This window comes from Calidris pugnax, unplaced genomic scaffold (genome assembly GCF_001431845.1).
Source record: "Calidris pugnax isolate Ruff unplaced genomic scaffold, ASM143184v1 scaffold32, whole genome shotgun sequence".
NCBI lineage: Eukaryota > Metazoa > Chordata > Aves > Charadriiformes > Scolopacidae > Calidris > Calidris pugnax.
In genome coordinates, this window is record NW_015090783.1 from 1,703,951 (window position 1) to 1,722,539 (window position 18,589).

An 18,589-nucleotide genomic window follows, 5' to 3' on the forward strand; every position below is an offset into this window, starting at 1 on the left:
ACCGCCGGCCGGCCCCGCGGAGGGAGGCGCACAACTCCACCTCTGATTGGCCGCGGCGCGGCCCGCGTGATGGCGGCGACGGCGGTGATTGGTCGGCGGGCGAGGCGGGTTTCCCGGGCGGCCCGGTGGGGCGCCGCCGCCGCCGCCATGGCGAGCGTGCACGAGAGCCTGTACTTCAACCCCATGATGACGAACGGCGTGGTGCACGCCAATGTCTTCGGCATCAAGGACTGGGTCACCCCCTACAAGATGGCGCTGCTCGTCCTCCTCAGCGAGCTGGGCCGCGCCGGCTCGCAGCTCGGCCTGCTGGAGCGGCGGCGGCTCAACCGGTTGCTGCTGCCGCTGCTGCAGGTCGGGGACGGGCTGAAGGGGCGGGAGGGAGACGGCCGGGGGGGGGGCGCCGGCGTCGTCGCGACATGTCGCTCTCCTCCCTCCCTCCCCAGGGTCCTGACATGCCGCTGTCGCGACTGCGCAAGGCCATCGAGGAGTCCTGCCCGCACCTGGCCAGCTCCGTGCACATCAGGTGGGCGCCGGGGCCGCGCCTCCCCTCCCCGCCCGGGGGGGGGGCCCTGCTAGCCGGTCCCCGCCACCGGGGAGTGGGGGGAGCAGCTGCTGAGGGACGAGGACCGGCGGAGGCGGGCACGGAGCCGCGGGCAGACGGGTTTCCGTGGTGCTGGGAACCCTCTGCGCCGTTGGGTCACCGCCTCCCGGCGTGTGGTCTCTCGTGTTCTGTGTTGGGGACGTGAAAACGCGGCCACTGCACCCAGTGACGCTGTGGAAGATGATAAAGCACCCTCTGTGTTACCTGTGTCTGCTCTGGTATCTCCCGAGAAGTGCTCGGAGATGTGTAAATGCACAGTTAAAAAAGTACCTTTGGAGCAAAAAAGTACTTCTGCGTTTTTCTTCAATCTCATAAATAAGTTCTGACAGGCACACAAACCAAACATCGAAGCCATCTGTTTTAAAGTTTCTATGATACGGTTTCTATGATAAAGTTCTTCTATGATAAAGTTTCTAAGATCTGTGTTGACATTAGCTAACTCACTTAACAGCAACAGTTTTAAAAATCAGTCTGTTTGGGGTTCTTAATTGTTTTCTTAGAACAGCAATCTAATTGTTCTCCATTAAAATAACTGTTTAAAGAGGGAGTTAAAAACCAAACCTGATTAGTATTTGGCTTATTAATAATACTTACTATGTGTTAATTTGGCTCGTGAGTATAAAAACCTGGGCCTAATGAATGAGCTACCACTTGGTTCTGTTTGTATTTACTCATCTATACCTGAAATAGAAGAGTATTTTATTTGATGTATATGCCCTAAAAAATGTGGTTTTCTTTCCCTGTTTAGGTTAAAACTTATGGCAGAAGGAGAATTGAAAGATATGGAACAATTTTTTGATGACCTTTCAGATTCATTTACAGGGACAGAGCCAGAAGTTCATAAAACAAGTGTAGTAGGTAACTACTTGTTATCCATAAATTATATTTGATGTGATGTCTATCATTGACGTAATTCACTCAGAATACAGCTTTGCTTTTCATTTTGGGGCGGTGTAAAGATCGTATAATATGATTTTTCTCTTGCTCACGTGTTTCATATTAATGAATAATTTTGCGTAGTGTGCAGTTTTTACTGATTCTAACAGTTTTTCTGTGATCAGATAGTCTGTAAGATTTGCCACTAAATTAATACCAGATTTACACCCTGCAAAACTGAGTTTTATCAATTGGAGGGCTGAGATGAGGCACTTTAAGCAAATTTAAATAATGCAATTTATGCTTCTGGTTATTATGAGTTCTAGTCTCCTCTCTGAAGCAGCAACCTCACAGACAGTTGTCATAATAAGATGTTTTCCTTTGCAGGTCTGTTCCTGCGCCATATGATCTTGGCGTACAATAAGCTTTCTTTTAGTCAGGTCTATAAACTTTACACTGCCCTTCAGCAGTACTTCCAAAACGATGAGAAAAAGGATGGAATTGATGAGAATGACATGGAACTGACGAATACAGAGGAACTGGAGGGGAAAATGGAGAAGGAAGAACTTGATGTACCTTTAAGGTGATATATTATTGTTAAAGTCTTTCCCGTTTCTTAGGAGAATTAGTCTTATTTGAGATGACCTCTATACACATCAGAAGAAAGTTAAGCTTTGTTTAGCTGAAGATTTTACTCCTGTTAAACATTCCAGACTCCACAATGTTCATCTAGACCCTGTGCATGTCCTGTCAGTAACGATTTCAGTTGTGATAACTGGGATGCTGTTATCTTACATGTTTTTTAAAGCCTGATAGGCGCTGGCAGAGCTGGGTGGCCTCTCCGTGTCCTTGGTGCCACCATGTGGTGACTCTTGTGTATGGCAACAGTCCTGCTGGGTGTCTGCTAGAAGATGGCGGTGCCCTGCTCTCATGGTCCCTCAGGGAACCACCAGCCACAGTCCCCTTCTGGACAGCCCACCGCTGGGTGGCTGCTCCGGTTGTGCTGGTGTGTGACGTGCAAAAGCTGTTGGAGAGCTCAATTCTGCTTCCAGCAAGGAAAGTTTGCTCACCAAGGAGAAGTTAAGCTTAACGTTTTTGGTTTCTCTTTTTGTCCTTTCCCAAATAAAAGACATCACGTTTATTCACATCAATCACATATTGAGACTTCTCACCCGCTAAAGAGATGCTCCACTGTAAGAGTAATCCTACAAGCATTTTGTGTATCCATGAGTCAGTTAGCAGCTCTGGGAGTCTGGCTGTATGCTGGAGCTGCTGTCTTTCCATGGAATAAACTTCTGCTTGTTCTTGCTGAACAGCTCTCTTCTGGAGTGACGCGTGTGCCCAAAGTGCCAGTTCATTTCGTTGTGACTATCTTTGGAAGAAAGGAAAAACGGAGCAAAGCCATTTGAATGTGTCAACCCCAAATCTTCTATCTGCTGGTTTTTTTGGGGTTTTCACCTCTATTTAGGGTGACATTCATACTGACCATGGTCTCTGCAAGTTGAAGATTACAACTGATCCGTGTGAAGTCATTCGGATTACTAACTTTGTCATAGATTTTATTTAAGTTTTTTCCTTTTAGTTTCCTTTCATCCTGTTGAGCTCCAATATCCCATAAGGCTTTATAAAGCAAAAGTGTGGAATGTCTAATAAAATGTGTTTCCTTGTATTTGATTTCACTGCCCTTGTTTCTAACTAGAGTGCTTCTTACCAGGGAAGAAGAGATATCTTGCAGTGGGCCTCTTTCCCAGAAACAAGCAGAGTATTTTCTTTCTCAGCAGGTATGTTAATTCTGCATAAACTCGAGTAAATGATCCATAACGTGAATTTCACCTTCAATTTTATCCACATTGTCAGACATGATGTTTTCTTAGATCTGTTAAAGATTTGTTGATATCTTGCATGCAGTTGCTCAGCATGAGCACTTGGGGCTCAAAGTGTTTTATGTGGGCATGTACACCGTATGCTGGTATTTGGTTCTGAGAAGGTCACTGTCATTCTGACCACTCGCCTCAGACTTGGTATCATTGAAAATGTACAGTTTTGTTGATTATTCCAGCTGGTAAATACAAAACAGCAGAAATACCTGTGGGCACGAATGTCAATAAATAAGCTGCATGCTTATAATTGCTTGCTAAAAAAAAAAATAAAACACATTTAAAATTTATGTGAAACATTACGTATTGTAAGTTCAACGTAACTTCTCAGTCCCATTAGGATCTTTACTGTTAGGGGTTGTTGAATCCAGTGGCAAGGCTCCTGCAGCTCCATGACCCCCAGTGCAACCAGTGGTGAGGCTGAGCATGCTGTCTGTTATCCTGTTCCCCTCTCTGGCTGATGAGGATGAAGGTCCATTAGCATGAAATAAATAACATGTATGTGCTCAAGCTCTCTCCCTTTTGATTCCACCAGTAACTAGGCTTATACGCTCAGTTCATCAAGGAGCTGGCCCTGGGATTGTCTTCTCCAGTTGCCACTAGCACAAAGACACAACACACATACAGATGCATCTCTCAGTTGACCCAAAGGCCCCACAGTGTCTCCATCAGTTGGCTTAGGACTTCTTTGTTGGCTTGGACTCCTCCTGCTGTCTCATTCAGAGCGACATCTCCAGCTGTTTCAATACTTGGCTCTCAAGTTGCTTATCCAGCTTGATGTTCACCAGTGGTCACCCACTGACACGTGTACTCTCACTTCTTCCTGTTGCTGGCACCATGGACACTCGGGCCTCTATGACCTGTGGCACTGGTGCCACTCAGACCCCTGTGATCCAGCTTCAGTTGTGGTGCTTCAGCCTCCCTATCCCACCTGCAGAATAGGGAACCCCTAATCCAGGAGCATAGTTAGAATGGGGTTTAACGGGGAAACAAGACGGGCTGCAGTGATCTGGTGCAAGGTGTGGATTTTAACTGCAGTGACATGCTGTTATGCTGTGGGTTTTAGCTGGTGTGATTTATGTAGAGGATGTCACCAGTGTGGATAATTTTTTTCCCCTCCTTATTAGAGTATTATGGAGGAATCCTGATGTTTAGGAGGGTTCTGAAATGTGAAGTCTTTTTATTATTCAATCATGCTTATTCTAGTAACTAGATTATTTTACTTTTTTATTCATTGATCTACTTGCTGAAGCAAACTATGAATTTAGTTTTGTTTAATTTCCTGGGTTTTTTTGTAGGAAGATACTAGTAATTCCAGTGAGCAATCCGTTGTATTAGTTCTTCAAAGGGAAACTTAAACAAAATTCTTTAAGTACTTTTAAACAGTCGTTTGAATAAGCTTTTATTTCACTTGGTCTCTTTGATCTCTGAAAAGTGAATGCTATAATATGGAATAGAATATAACTGCCACTGATGTTTCACCATCATAGTAAACTAGACAGAGGTGTTACGAAATCTTCTTTAATGTTCTCTCCAAGCAGATAACAAACTGACAAGCATGTATCAAAATACATTTGTAACCTTCCAGATTGAGTTACTTATCTTATTTTTACTTTGCAATTTTTATTCCAGGCTTCTTTATTAAAGAACGATGAAACAAAGGCTCTTACTCCAGCATCTTTACATCATTAGCATGAAATAAATAACATGTACATGCTCGAGATCTCTCCCTTTTGATTCCACCAGTAACTAGGCTTATACACTCAATTTATTAAGGAGCTGGCCCTGGGATTGTCTTTTCTCCAGTTGCCACTAGCACAAAAACATGACACACATACAGATGCATCTCTCAGTTGACCCAAAGGCCCCACAGTGTCTCCATCAGTTGGCTTAGGACTTCTTTGTTGGCTTGGACTCCTCCTGCTGTCTCATTCAGAGCGACATCTCCAGCTGTTTCAATACTTGGCTCTCAAGTTGCTTATCCAGCTTGATGTTCACCAGTGGTCACCCACTGACACGTGTACTCTCACTTCTTCCTGTTGCTGGCACCATGGACACTCGGGCCTCTATGACCTGTGGTTCCCACTCCAGTTTCTGGCACTGGTGCCACTCAGACCCCTGTGACAGCTTCAGTTGTGGCGCTTCAGCCTCCCTATCCCGCCTGCAGAATAGGGAACCCCTAATCCAGGAGCATAGTTAGAATGGGGTTTAACGGGGAAACAAGACGGGCTGCAGTGATCTGGTGCAAGGTGTGGATTATGGGGTTTAATGAGGAAACAAGACAGGCTGCAGTGATCTGGTGCAAGGTGTGGATTTTAACTGCAGTGACATGCTGTTATGCTGTGGGTTTTAGCTGGTGTGATTTATGTAGAGGATGTCACCAGTGTGGATAATTTTTTTCCCCTCCTTATTAGAGTATTATGGAGGAATCCTGATGTTTAGGAGGGTTCTGAAATGTGAAGTCTTTTTATTATTCAATCATGCTTATTCTAGTAACTAGATTATTTTACTTTTTTATTCATTGATCTACTTGCTGAAGCAAACTATGAATTTAGTTTTGTTTAATTTCCTGGGTTTTTTTGTAGGAAGATACTAGTAATTCCAGTGAGCAATCCGTTGTATTAGTTCTTCAAAGGGAAACTTAAACAAAATTCTTTAAGTACTTTTAAACAGTCGTTTGAATAAGCTTTTATTTCACTTGGTCTCTTTGATCTCTGAAAAGTGAATGCTATAATATGGAATAGAATATAACTGCCACTGATGTTTCACCATCATAGTAAACTAGACAGAGGTGTTACGAAATCTTCTTTAATGTTCTCTCCAAGCAGATAACAAACTGACAAGCATGTATCAAAATACATTTGTAACCTTCCAGATTGAGTTACTTATCTTATTTTTACTTTGCAATTTTTATTCCAGGCTTCTTTATTAAAGAACGATGAAACAAAGGCTCTTACTCCAGCATCTTTACAAAAGGAATTGAACAACTTGTTAAAATTTAATCCAGACTTTGCTGAAGCAGTAAGTATCTTTTTCTTCATCCAAAATGGTTGTAAAGGGATTTCTTATCTCTAGGATGGGATTATTTGGGAGTAATTTATTCTATATTGAAATATAAGCAGATGATAAAAATGTGAGCAAGTTGCATGTAAATGTTTAGTAATTCAGACTGAAACTCCTGAAGGTACAGAAACCTTAATTAGGCTGAGTGCTTCATCACATGTCTAGCTTTATGCACAGATATAATCCTCTTAATTTTGGTGGAACTGTGTAATTGCATTCTTGTTGAACTAGATCTAAAACTCATTTCTTTTTACACACATTTTCTTAAGGAATTTCAGGCCTCATACTCCCCTAGTTTAAAAGTCAGTATTAAGCGCAGAATCTATTGATTTTGCTTACTGGTCTTTGCTTCTGGTGCTTAATAGCAATTTATACCAAAAGCAATAGACAGCTCCCATTGAGAGCTGGTTCCAGACCTGTGCTGTGAGCATTTGCCTTGTTCCTCAACAACTTATTCTTGAGCAAGTTCCATGAGTTCCCAGTCAACTCTTTCCTGCCTCCCTTTCTAACTCCTTCTCCCAGTAGCCCTGGGCTGGGGCAGACAGGATTTTCCTTGCTCCCATTTGGAGACATATCCTTGAAAGTGCTGCCATAGCAGAGGCTGGTCCTCCTCACAACTCTGCAAGTCCTCTCTAATGTTTTGTTTGGCTGACATAAAGGGTTTTCCTGCCCACGTCTCAATGCCCAGAAGAAAATACATAGATTTAGCATCTCCTTTCTATCTGCACAGCACTTGGAAGCGCTTGTGCTTCTGAGTATCTTCCTGAGTGCAGACACAGTGGGAGTCATGTCTCCATTCCCACTCTCACGTTGCACATACATACAGGGATTCTACCTTTGTAGAGGTCTCAGCCTGGGTCGGATAATTGTTACGGCTGGATCTTGGCCTATGGGACACCAATTGGAAGATCTTGTTAGGGAAACCAACTGATTTCATCCAAGATTTACAGAAATCCTGCACAGGTAGTATCAGTATCACTGCAGCTTCTCATCAGGCACATTCCTGACCATACAGTTATTTCATGATATGACTTGTTAGGCAGGCTTTCCCAGTAAGATACATAGTATTTATAAAACAAAAACTTTGATTTAATAGTTACGTATAGTTAAAGCCGATTTTGCTTCGATTTTTAGCATTATTTAAGCTACTTAAATAGTCTCCGAGTGCAAGACGTCTTCAGTTCAACACACAGCCTCCTTCACTATTTTGACCGTTTGATTCTCACTGGAGCAGAAAGCAAAAGCAACGGGGATGAAGGTTACGGCCGGAGCCTGCGATACGCTGCTCTGAACCTGGCTGCGCTCCACTGTCGCTTTGGCCATTAGTAAGTTCATACGTTGTACCACACTGCTAAAATTCATCTTGTTGCATCTCATAAGAGCTGATGGGTACACCTCCTGTTCATTCTGAAGATCAGTGCAGGAGAAGAAGGGTCTTTCTCTAGTTTGATAACAGCTATAGTTGAGTTGGGTTGGAATTTTCTTGGAATCTCGATTCTTTTTGGTTTGGTTTTGTTTTGACATTTATTTGGTTTCCATAATAACTGAGCCATCTACAGCAGGGTAAGTGTTGACATTTGTCTGTGTCCGGCTGCAACTGTTTCCTAGGTTTTTAAGTTCTCAATTGCTACATTGCCATGACCTCAGAAAGGTCAGTGGACATGGATGCCTATTTTCAGCTATATTCTCAAGAAAGTGTGGTTAGTTTTCTGTTAACATGCAAATCAACACAGAACTGGTGATCTGGAAAAAGAGTAATTAAAACAAAAAAGCCATCTGTGCTTTTTTAATATCAAAATGCCCTAGGGGTGCGTGTTATTTTATCGATAAAGCTGGCTGGCCCATCTCCATGTATGGTTTGCATTTATTGACTGCTGCCTGGATACATCATGTAAAAGGACTGGAGTCAAGCACGTCTGCAAAATGGAGAGCAGCAACTTTTTCTACATGGACAGATACTTAACATTGCCCCAGTTCAAACAATAACATGGCACAGGGTTTGAAAGCCCACTTTGGGGTTACAGTTGCATTTCTGTAGTGGATTGCAGATGCTGTCTTGCTTATTACACTCTAAAATATATTCCTGAAGTGCTAGGAGGAAAATACAGGCTTTCTCAGCAGTCTGTTAAATCAGAGTTACCTTCTGAGTGCGATATGCATAATTTAGATCAATATTCCTCTGTATGGTAATGCTGTGTGTTAAGCACTGTGGGAATGCTAATATGTTCTCCCTTTCTGTTTGCCAACAGCCAACAGGCTGAACTGGCGCTTCAGGAAGCCATCAGAATTGCACAGGAGTCTAACGACCATGTTTGCTTGCAGCATTGCCTGGTAAGGTAGCTGTGTTGAAACAGAGGTTAAGTCACCTTTGTCTCTGTTATCTGAGCCTTTGCTCAGTGAACTGTTACAGAGCTGCTCTTATGGTAGTATCTCATCAAATGCTTCAGTAATTTAAATAAGACTGTCCAGCAGATGGGTCACCCAGAGCAACAAACCGTAGGAAGATCATGGGGTGGTTTTGTTGCAGCTCAGGATTACTTTCTAAAACAGGAGTTGTGGTCCCAGAGTAATAAAATCTCAGTAGTAAACTCAAAGTTTTGTTTTATATGTTTCGTTTTAAAGAGACAAAGTATTTCATAAACTTCCTCCTCATATAAAATCTCAGTACTAAACCTGAAGTTTAGTTTTATATGTTTAGTTTTAAGAGACAAAGTATTTCATAAACTTCCTCCTTACTGTCTTTTGGATTCTCAAAGAGTAATCGGCCTTCTTTTGAGCAAACATGCTAGAATAGGGAAAGACTTAAATTCCTCTGTATTTTGTTCTGTAATTAACATTGTTGGTATAATGAATTGGCATCAGTAGTATCAAACTGAGTAATCGGCCTTCTTTTGAGCAAACAATAATGAATAGGGAAAGACTTAAATTCCTCTGTATTTTGTTCTGTAATTAACATTGTTGGTATAATGAATTGGCATCAGTAGTATCAAATTCCTGAGATATTGCTTTCCACATTGACTGATAGTGGGGTTTCTGTGCGTTACTCTGAACCTCCAGCATTGACTGCTCTTGAGCCAGTGTCCCAGCCCAGCTGCACTTGTGATATATTTTGCTGTGCAGCCTTTAATAGAAATTTCCTGAGTATCATATTAATTTTGAAGTGCTTTATTTTTCCAGTGAGTTTTTGTGCATTCTGTGCGAAAAGTAAGAGAAGTAAAGAGCAGCTAATGGCTGCAGCCATTAGCTATTTGCAATGAGATCTTAACTTCTTTTTTTTTTTTTTGTGCTAGAGCTGGTTGTACATCTTGGAACAGAAGATATTTGATAGCTGTGTTCTGCTGGAGCACTCTGTAAACAAATCTTTACATTTTGGCTTGCCGGCTTGAGCCAGTGTCCCAGCCCAGCTGCACTTGTGATATATTTTGCTGTGCAGCCTTTAATAGAAATTTCCTGAGTATCATATTAATTTTGAAGTGCTTTATTTTTCCAGTGAGTTTTTGTGCATTCTGTGCGAAAAGTAAGAGAAGTAAAGAGCAGCTAATGGCTGCAGCCATTAGCTATTTGCAATGAGATCTTAACTTCTTTTTTTTTTTTTTTTTTGCTAGAGCTGGTTGTACATCTTGGAACAGAAGATATTTGATAGCTGTGTTCTGCTGGAGCACTCTGTAAACAAATCTTTACATTTTGGCTTGCCAGTAAGTCCATTTCATTTACCCTTAACTTTGTTCTAGAACAAGGGCATGTCACGAGGGGAGTGTGTGCGATAGGGTTTTGTGGCTGGTCTGTTCAAAATATGTAATTGAATCTAAACAAATAAATTTTAACACTCCAGAATTGCAATGCTCACTGTTTTTCCTTTTAGCTTGTTTGGTTTTCAGGCAGAAAATCTCTCTGTGGCTGCTAGCCTGGCCCCATGCACTGTGTTTGCCTTAGGCCTGTAGCACAATGTGCTGGTGCTCAAGGCAGGGTCTCTTGCCTCCACCTTCCCTGAAACTCAGACCTGATGCCTCTGGCAGGGCTTTGAACACAAGTTTACTTGCATGGCTCTGTCCCAGCTGTGAGATCTGGTGCAGCAGCCCTCCCCTTAAATAGTTCTGTTGACTGTTAATGTTTAGTTCTGTCTTCCCCAAGATCTGCAATCTCTTAAGAGAATTGTTCTAAAAGGAACTAAACTGCTAATGTTGGGAGATGAGAGCAGAAATGGCCGCTTGGTGGGGAAGGGGAGGAAAGGCTCTCTGTTTTCACAGCTGTTTCATCACTGGAGAAATCCAGGTACAAGTCCTGTCATCCTCTTTAAGACTTCTGTGTGTGGGAGTGGAAATTACCTTTCAAATCTAACAAAATGACATTCACATATGTGTGGGTGTGCATAAGTGGGTATTTAAAGAAATGCCTGGAGCAGTGTTCCTTTGTCTGTGCTGAATAACATCACATCTTCGGTATTTTTTTTCCTAGTTTAGAACTCTTGCTCCGGTGTGATTTGCAAGCCCAGTGTGCTCTATTGTCTTTCAGTGCTGTTGGTATTTTTTTTTTGTCTTCTCCCCAGTACCTTGCTTCCTTGGGAATACAGTCCTTGGTTCAGCAAAGAGCTTTTGCAGGAAAGGCTGCCAACAAACTAATGGATGCCTTAAAAGATTCTGATCTGTTGCACTGGAAACACAGCTTGTCAGAGCTTATTGATATTAGTATAGCACAGAAGACTGCCATTTGGAGATTATATGGCCGCAGGTATTTTGTTTCTTTTGAACTCTTGGGTTAGCTCACTGTACTTGTTAGCACATAATGCATTTTGAGTTATTTATATAGGTGTAACAAGTGACTCTGTCTCTCCAGTGCACTAAAATAAAGCAATCAGACTGATTCAGTGCAGGCTGAGTGCAATTATTTCCATTCTCTTGCGTGCCTTTCAAACTCATACTGGAGAAGAGATTGAGTTTCCATTTAGTAGTGGCAAATAATGCATAAATTGTTCCTGTGCCCCCATTTTCAGCATCTCTGTGCTTAGTCTGTGTGCAGCTTTTGCTGTGCCTGCATAGCCCAGAGTTCCTGAAGAGCAGTTGTTTTACAAGTTTTCATTCTTCTCCGGGCCTCTGGCTTACCAGAAAATGTAGACTGTTGTCATAACAAGACCATACGTTAAAAATGGTGGTGGTTTGTTGCTTGAAAGCTGAAAGACTGTTTCTCTTGCATAAGCACCATGGCACTTCAACAAGCCCAAACATTGCTGAGCATGAACAGTCTGGAGGCTGTGAACGTGGGCGTTCAGCAGAATAACACCGAGTCCTTCGCAGTGGTGTTGTGTCACCTGGCTGAGCTACACGCAGAGCAGGTGAGTTGGGTGGCTACTGCCAGAAATGGCATTTGGGCAAGAGGACGTGTGGGTGTTGCTGACAGGGAGTGCCAGACTCAACTCCTGTTTTGTTCTGCCTTTAATGTCTGCATTGGGGGCGAAGAATATATGGGGTTTTTGCTTGGCAAGTTCTTTCTGTGAAGGTTGTGTTGAAGTCACGGGGAGCGGTGCCTGCCCTGGCATCTGTTAATCAGAATGCTGTTTCTGTGTTACAGGGATACTTTGCAGCTGCTTCTGAGATATTGAAACACCTAAAGGAAAGATTCCCTCCCAATAGTCAGCATGCGCAGGTAGAATATTTATAGTTGAGGTGCCTGCCCTGGCATCTGTTAATCAGAATGCTGTTTCTGTGTTACAGGGATACTTTGCAGCTGCTTCTGAAATATTGAAACACCTAAAGGAAAGATTCCCTCCCAATAGTCAGCATGCGCAGGTAGAATATTTATAGTTTAGCCTGTAAATTATGTAACTATGATACAATAGGATCTGAATTCCATTGCATCTGAATTCTTTCCTCTCTATGCCTTGGGCTATACCTTTGCTAATTTCACTCGGCTCGTCACCTCACAGGAAGCTGTTCGACATAAACTTTTCTACAAAAAGCATGAAAAAGATGCCTCTGTTATCTTAAGACTGCAGAGACATTTATCTCACCGTAGCCTCTTAAGAAAAAGCTGTTTAAATAGAAATGTCGTTGACAGAGGAATATATGTCTCCTTTGTAAGCGTGTAGAGGGATTAAATGCTCCGCATTGATTTGGAGCTTCAAAGTTCTGTTTAATTAGTAGTACTTATTTTGATATACTACAATCCAGAAATAACTGAGAGAATAGGCTGGGTTTTGTGTGACTGTGGGAAACACATTAACATGAGTCTGTAAGATTGTATTTACATTGAAGTGTTCAAGATTGCATTAAATATAGTTTGGTCCGTCTCTTTTTGGTCCTTCTCTTTTAGCTACAGAACAAGTCTACTGTTTCAAAGCTTTAGTAGTGATTTAAAAGAGGTTTTTTAGATAAAATGCAGTCAAATAGGTGAGCTTTGGTATTGAAACATTAATCCAGACCTGAGCATTTCTGTTGAGGACAGTAATTTAGTTAATCCAGTAATTGAACAGTGGAGTTAGTTGTGTCTAGACATAAATATCCACAGGGGGAAATAAAAATGAAGTTCTACCTTAGAAAATGAGCAGGCACAGCTTCTAAAACTTGTTCCTGGATGTTCTTTGTTTAGCTTTGGATGCTGTTTGATCAGAAAATACAGTTTGAGAGAGCCATGAATGATGGCAAATATCATATAGCAGATTCTCTTGTAGCAGGAATTACAGCACTTAATAGCATCGAAGGCGTATACAGGTAAGAGATCATGAATCCACATACACTTCCAGGTGTGTCCTGTGAAGAGAATGAAAGATTTAGCAGAGTGATTGCTGGCAGTCACATGTGCTTACATGTTCTTCCCATTCCAGAACTAATCATGCTCATGTTGTCCAACCTGTAGTGCTTATTCCATCAGAGTACATCCTGCAATAAGTGTTTCTAGTTGTTTCTCTGGGCATTTTAAGAACTGGAACAGCACTGCTGAAGTTGGTGTTATTCTAGAGCTGTAGATCTGTTGTGAGAACACAAAAGATTTCTTCAAAAGCTGCTGTGGTAACTACTCCAGCCTAAGCACAATGCAGAATTTTATGTCAAATAGCTGGGGATCTCAGGCCTGGTCTCAGCTCTGCTACGTAAGAGCTTCGTCTGTGTCCTGGTTTCTACACCTACAAAGTGGGACAATGGGATTTTTTCTCTCACCTTAATGTCATTTTGCTTCTAAATGGAAATGACATGTCAGAAATAGGTAGGGTTAAAAATTGTTATTTGCTGAGTATGAAAAACAACTTACTGTTAAAAGCAATTTCTTGTTGATTTTCAATGAGGCAAAACACTTAAAAACATAGGCAGTGCCAGTAAGCCAGAAGAGCAGTATTCAAGCTGTGGGACCTGATGCTTGTCCTTCTGGAATTGGACTGTTTGCGGTTTTCCTGATCTTTAAATATTCTACTTGGTGTATGGGATCGGGGTGTTTTTATGCATCCCCTCCTGCTGTGTATTTGTTTCTTATTTCCCTATTCTTGCTCTTTCCATGTTGCTCCATGTCCTTGTTAGTGCCAGTCGATTTTAGCTACTTTACCTCATACCTGTTTTTCGTACAAATAACTGCTTGTGCTTTCTAGCTTGCTTGCCCTCCCACTTCTGTTGCCTGTTTGGCCTTTGTTTTTTGGCAATGCCTGTTTTCTATTTAAATCTGTTTTACGAGTTTGATCCTTTCTGCCTGTGAGTTGTCCAGCTGGAATTGGAGGTATCTGATTTTCTCACATGTATATAGCAGGCACACACTCTGTCAGAATGCCTTTCTGCAGTTGCAAGAAACAGAAGTCACAAAATAGAGACCTATTTTACTGTGTTTTGAAGAGCAGAATTGTATCTAAAATATACAAATACGATCAGTGATGTTTTTTTTTCTACCATGGCAGAAAAGCCATTGTATTGAAGGCCCAAAATCAAATGTCAGAGGCACACAAACTTCTGCAGAAATTGTTGATCCACTGCCAGAAAATCAAGAACACTGAGATGGTGATTAGGTAAGAATGTTTCATTTTCAGTGTATAAAAGACACTTTGCAGTGATTAGAATAAGCCATTTCAATTTGCCTGTGTTCAGACTTCACTAGTCTTCAGATCACCTACTGTGATTTGGAGATTACACAATAATTTCATTTATTAATCATGGTATGGGGGAATGGAACCCTCAAAATATTGTGGAACGGAAACCTAGTCATTTTTCATATGTAAACTAAAAGGTAGTAAACTTATTTTAAAGTTTCAGGAAGACTCTTTTCTGTGTTGGTAGCAGCTCCTCTTAAGGGTGTAACTGCAGTTTGTCGCTTATGCAGTAATGTAATTCCTAATAAAATCTATACCATTATGGATGGAATACTTCTTGGGGAAACAGGTGGACATTTTTCATCAAAAGAAAATACTTATGATTCTTCCCCCTGTTTTGGCTAGCGTACTGCTGTCGATAGCAGAGCTCTACTGGAGATCTTCCTGCCATACCATAGCGCTGCCTGTCCTGCTCCAGGCTCTCGCCCTCTCTCGGGAATACAGCCTACAGTACTTGGCTTCCAAAACTGTGCTGAACTTGGCTTTCTCCCAGGTACGTCTGATGTGTTTTCACAGGGCTGTGGGGCAACATTTATTCTGGGGATCTGGATACTGTTTTTCCTCCTGCGAGATTTAAGAAGAACACAACCTTGTTGGAATCAAATTATTGATTCTGAAGAAGTGCATTCTAAATGTAAAACCTTTGGAGGAAGTTAATAGAAGTTGAGTTTCATGTGTGTCACTAAGATTTGTAGTTATTGCATATAATTAAGCAGACAAGCATAAATTGGCCCTGCCTTAATTTCTTCAGCTGTTATTTCTTCTGCTAGTATTTAGGCTTTCGAGTAGCACAGTTTGACGTGTGTTTGAATTACCAATAAAGCTTGTAATGGAGTCCAGTTATATTGTTTATTCTGAGCTGGCAGAGATGGGGTTGTCAGCGCTGACTGCGCTGGAGAAGCCATGCCTAATCATTTCAGAGAGCACTCATTTCTACTAATATGTTTTGATTTAAAAGAAGATTGTGGGGGGAAAATTTACATCCTTGTCTGTAGTGCATTGCGTTATTAGAAGCAGATGTGGTTTATGTTGGTCTTCTGAGAAGAAGCTGCTCCTACCAGTGGATTCCAGTATTAGACCAGCAAGTATTTCTCTTTCAGCTGATCCTTGGCATTCCTGAACAAGCCCTGAATATTCTGCAGACGGCAATAGAACCTGTCTTGGCCCACGGAGCTGTCCTGGACAAAGGCTGTGCCATGTTCTTGGTGGCCAAATGTCAGGTGGCTTCTGCAGCTTCCTACACTCCTCAGAAGAAGATTGAAGGTAGCGTGAAGAGTGATTCTCCTCACTGACACTGCTCAGAAGTTGAGAAGTGCAAACCAGTGTATATATTGGAGTCCTGCTACATGACCCCTGTTAAAAAAAAAGTCTAAATGATACAGCAGAACATGTTACCTAATTATTGGAAAGCCAAATCAGTTTGGAATTGGTTATTCAGTAGATGCGGTGTTTGTGACAGATTCTTGTTTATCTGCGTACTTGCACACCCATGTTTTGCAGCAAAGGCTGAATAACAGAAACTAGCTGAAAGACCATGTTGCTAAGACACAAATTGTTTTGAAAAGCTGAGGAATTTATAATTGGGCTCCTTAGAACTGAGCTGTATTGCTTGGAGTTGTTATTGTGATGCCGTCTTAAATAGGACTGTCCCCTCTTTTTTTTTCCATAGCTTTGGAGTCTGCTATCTTGAATCTCAACGAAGCCAAGACTTACTTTGCCAAAGTGGACTGCAAAGAGCAGCTCCGAGATGTTCTCTACTTCCAAGCCCGGCTGTTCCACACCCTAGGCAAGACCCAGGAAAGGAACAAATGTGCCATGTTGTTCCGTCAGTTGCACCAGGAACTGCCGGCACACGGTGTCCCCTTAATCAATGCCTTCAAGTGATGCATTTAAAGATGAGATTAGTTTGTTTTCTTGGGTTTTTTTGGTTTTTTTTACAAGTGTCTTTTTATTATATTCAGTCATCCGTGTTTCAAAACAACCGTCAATAAATCATGGCCTTCTGTTGAACAAACTTGGGTTTTGTTTGTAATAACTTAAGGGAAAACATAGGTTTCCGCCCATTTCACTTTTATTTTGTACTTGAAATTAAGAATCAGAATTGAATGGGGGGAAAAACCAGAAAATACTCTTTTGACTGCATTATAAACACGCTGAGGGGAGTAGCACAGTCACGATGAAAAAATATCTGCTCTTAGTAGTGACATTTTCAGAATCAATGCTGGCTTTATGAACACTGGGGTACAAAAAATAGTGGAAAATATAAGCAAAGCTCCTTTGTGCTCATTTTAAGTGGCAAAGAATAGGGAGTCTCATTTAAAACGTGTCCTTGCATTTAACCTGTCTACAGTCGCTGTTTACTCTGTAGAAACAGATGGTGCTGGCAGAAGGGAAAAAAACAGGATTCAATCGGAGAGGTCTGATGGTGCAAAGTCCCAGCATTGTTGTCACACGTGTCCTTGTGCAAAGAGTGGCTGAGGAAAGTGGCATTGGCTGAACAAAAGCCCTGGCTCCGCTGAAAGGTTTTTATCATATGAGTTCTCCTGTAGGTGCTGAGAATAATTTACCTGCTCTGTTTTCACGGGAGAGTAAATGGAGATCACAACTGACTAAATATCCAATGTATTGCCATTGACTTCTAGCTGTTAGATCCCTGTTTTGGGAGAAAAATCTCGTTTCTGATGCTGTTTGGGATTTCAAGGCAGGTCGCATCACCCTTTTGTGAGTGTCAACCCTCACCTCACCTTGTGGGTGACCCTTGGGGATGGGGGTGCCAGCCCTGTCACCTTGTGATGGTATAAAAGCTGACCATCGTTGGTGTAAACACTTGGAGAGAGCCTGCCAGGAAGCACTGGATGAAACTGTGGCATTGGTAGAGACAGGAACGCAAGAGCAGCCCTAAACCTGGCTCTGCTGGAGCCCTGCCAGGGGAGGCAGGAAGAGAGAAGCTCTAAGATGTGGTTGGAATGAAGGTTAGTCCATTACTAGTTGATGCGTCTCCGTAATTAGTGTTGGCAGATAATCCGTGCCTACCTTTACAGTGACAGCTGGATTTCTAACAGTGAGGAGTAACCCAGGTTGCCACGTGGGCTTCACAGGAGCACTGGTTTTGGTGGCTCACTCCCTCTCAGCTCCGTTATCAGAGCTCCGTTAATCAGCGCTGAGGAGTTCAATCCATAAAATGTTTGGAGAACCTACTATTTTACAGTAAGTAAGTGCATAAACTTGATTTCTAGAGTGGTTCTCGAGATCCTGGTCAAAATAGCAGCATTTATCCATGAAGTGTGGTTCTGCTCTGGGGAGCTCTACAATGCTGTAGTGGTGACCACAACTGGGCCTCAAAGCAAAATGAGGAAGAGGGTTTGTCCCAGCTGTGGCATTGGCATCTGCTGGAGGTTGAAGCTGTTGCTTCTTGGCAAGAAGAGCCCACCAGAAAACTGCAGGTGAGCTCAGCGCAAGAGTGGTGCTTGATGGGAACGTGCTCCATAAGAAAATCCAAATAATTAGCATTGGGGAAAGCATGGGAGATGTTTACAAAGGGCTGGTGCCAACTGGGGAGGGAGTTCAAGGCTGTGCCTGTGCAGCAGCATTGCCCCCATCCCAGAGCTGCCACCTGAGCAGGAGCTGTGCTTGGTGCTGGTGGTGGCCTGGTGGTGGCCGCTGTGCCATTTCCAAACAACTTTTTTTTCTGAAACCCCTTTTAGGCGATGATTTCGGAAGCGTTGGCCGACCGCTTCGCCAAGGTCCAGGGGAGCTGATGCGGGTAACCCAATTTGGGCTGGAAATGCTGTGCTTGCCCCCGGGCAGAGGGGAGGAAGCCCCGGGCGAGGGGCGGGAGGAGGCTGCGGTTGGTGTCCCTGCGGGGCGCGGAGGTCCGGGATGGGACGGGGATGGGGACGGGGACCCGCGGCTGCGCTGCGAGGTGAGGTGAGGCGGGGCCGCGCAGCCCGCGGCCGGAGGGGGAAATAAAATATTAAAAAAAAAAAAATCAAATATTTTAAAAGAACCCGAAAACAAAAAGAGCGGTTTACGGGGGCGGGTGGGTAGGATGCGGCTGCCCAGGGGGGGGAAACCTCCCCTTCCCCGGGGCGGAGGGGGGCCTCCCTCCCTCCT

The 18,589-nt window shown here is 42.8% G+C and overlaps 2 protein-coding genes across 5 annotated transcripts in view; both read left to right on the forward strand.

Annotated features, from left to right (window-relative positions):
• Window positions 1–117: 117 nt before the first annotated feature.
• Window positions 118–16,490, forward strand: ANAPC5 (anaphase promoting complex subunit 5). Of its 2 annotated transcripts, none has more exons than XM_014965226.1 (17): window positions 118–351; window positions 444–523; window positions 1,350–1,459; window positions 1,865–2,060; window positions 3,192–3,258; window positions 6,274–6,375; window positions 7,552–7,742; window positions 8,667–8,748; window positions 9,708–9,797; window positions 10,964–11,145; window positions 11,611–11,746; window positions 11,983–12,057; window positions 13,000–13,121; window positions 14,288–14,395; window positions 14,822–14,969; window positions 15,577–15,739; window positions 16,146–16,490. In XM_014965226.1, the coding sequence occupies exons 1-17, from the start codon at window positions 148–150 to the stop codon at window positions 16,358–16,360; spliced, it is 2,271 nt and encodes a 756-aa protein (XP_014820712.1). In that variant the 5' UTR covers window positions 118–147; the 3' UTR covers window positions 16,361–16,490. The 2 variants fall into 2 exon arrangements, with proteins under 2 accessions (XP_014820712.1, XP_014820720.1); XM_014965234.1 differs by lacking the exon at window positions 9,708–9,797 and adding an exon at window positions 10,023–10,112.
• A 1,636-nt stretch (window positions 16,491–18,126) lies between these two features.
• Window positions 18,127–18,589, forward strand: part of CAMKK2 (calcium/calmodulin-dependent protein kinase kinase 2, beta) — a 19,760-nt gene continuing 19,297 nt past the window's right edge. For 2 of the 3 annotated variants that reach the window (XM_014962126.1, XM_014962132.1), the window contains exon 1: window positions 18,136–18,239. The gene's annotated coding sequence lies outside the window, so the exon portion shown is untranslated. Of the gene's footprint in view, window positions 18,240–18,589 lie in introns of all 3 variants that reach the window. The other variant, XM_014962141.1, reaches the window with a different exon arrangement.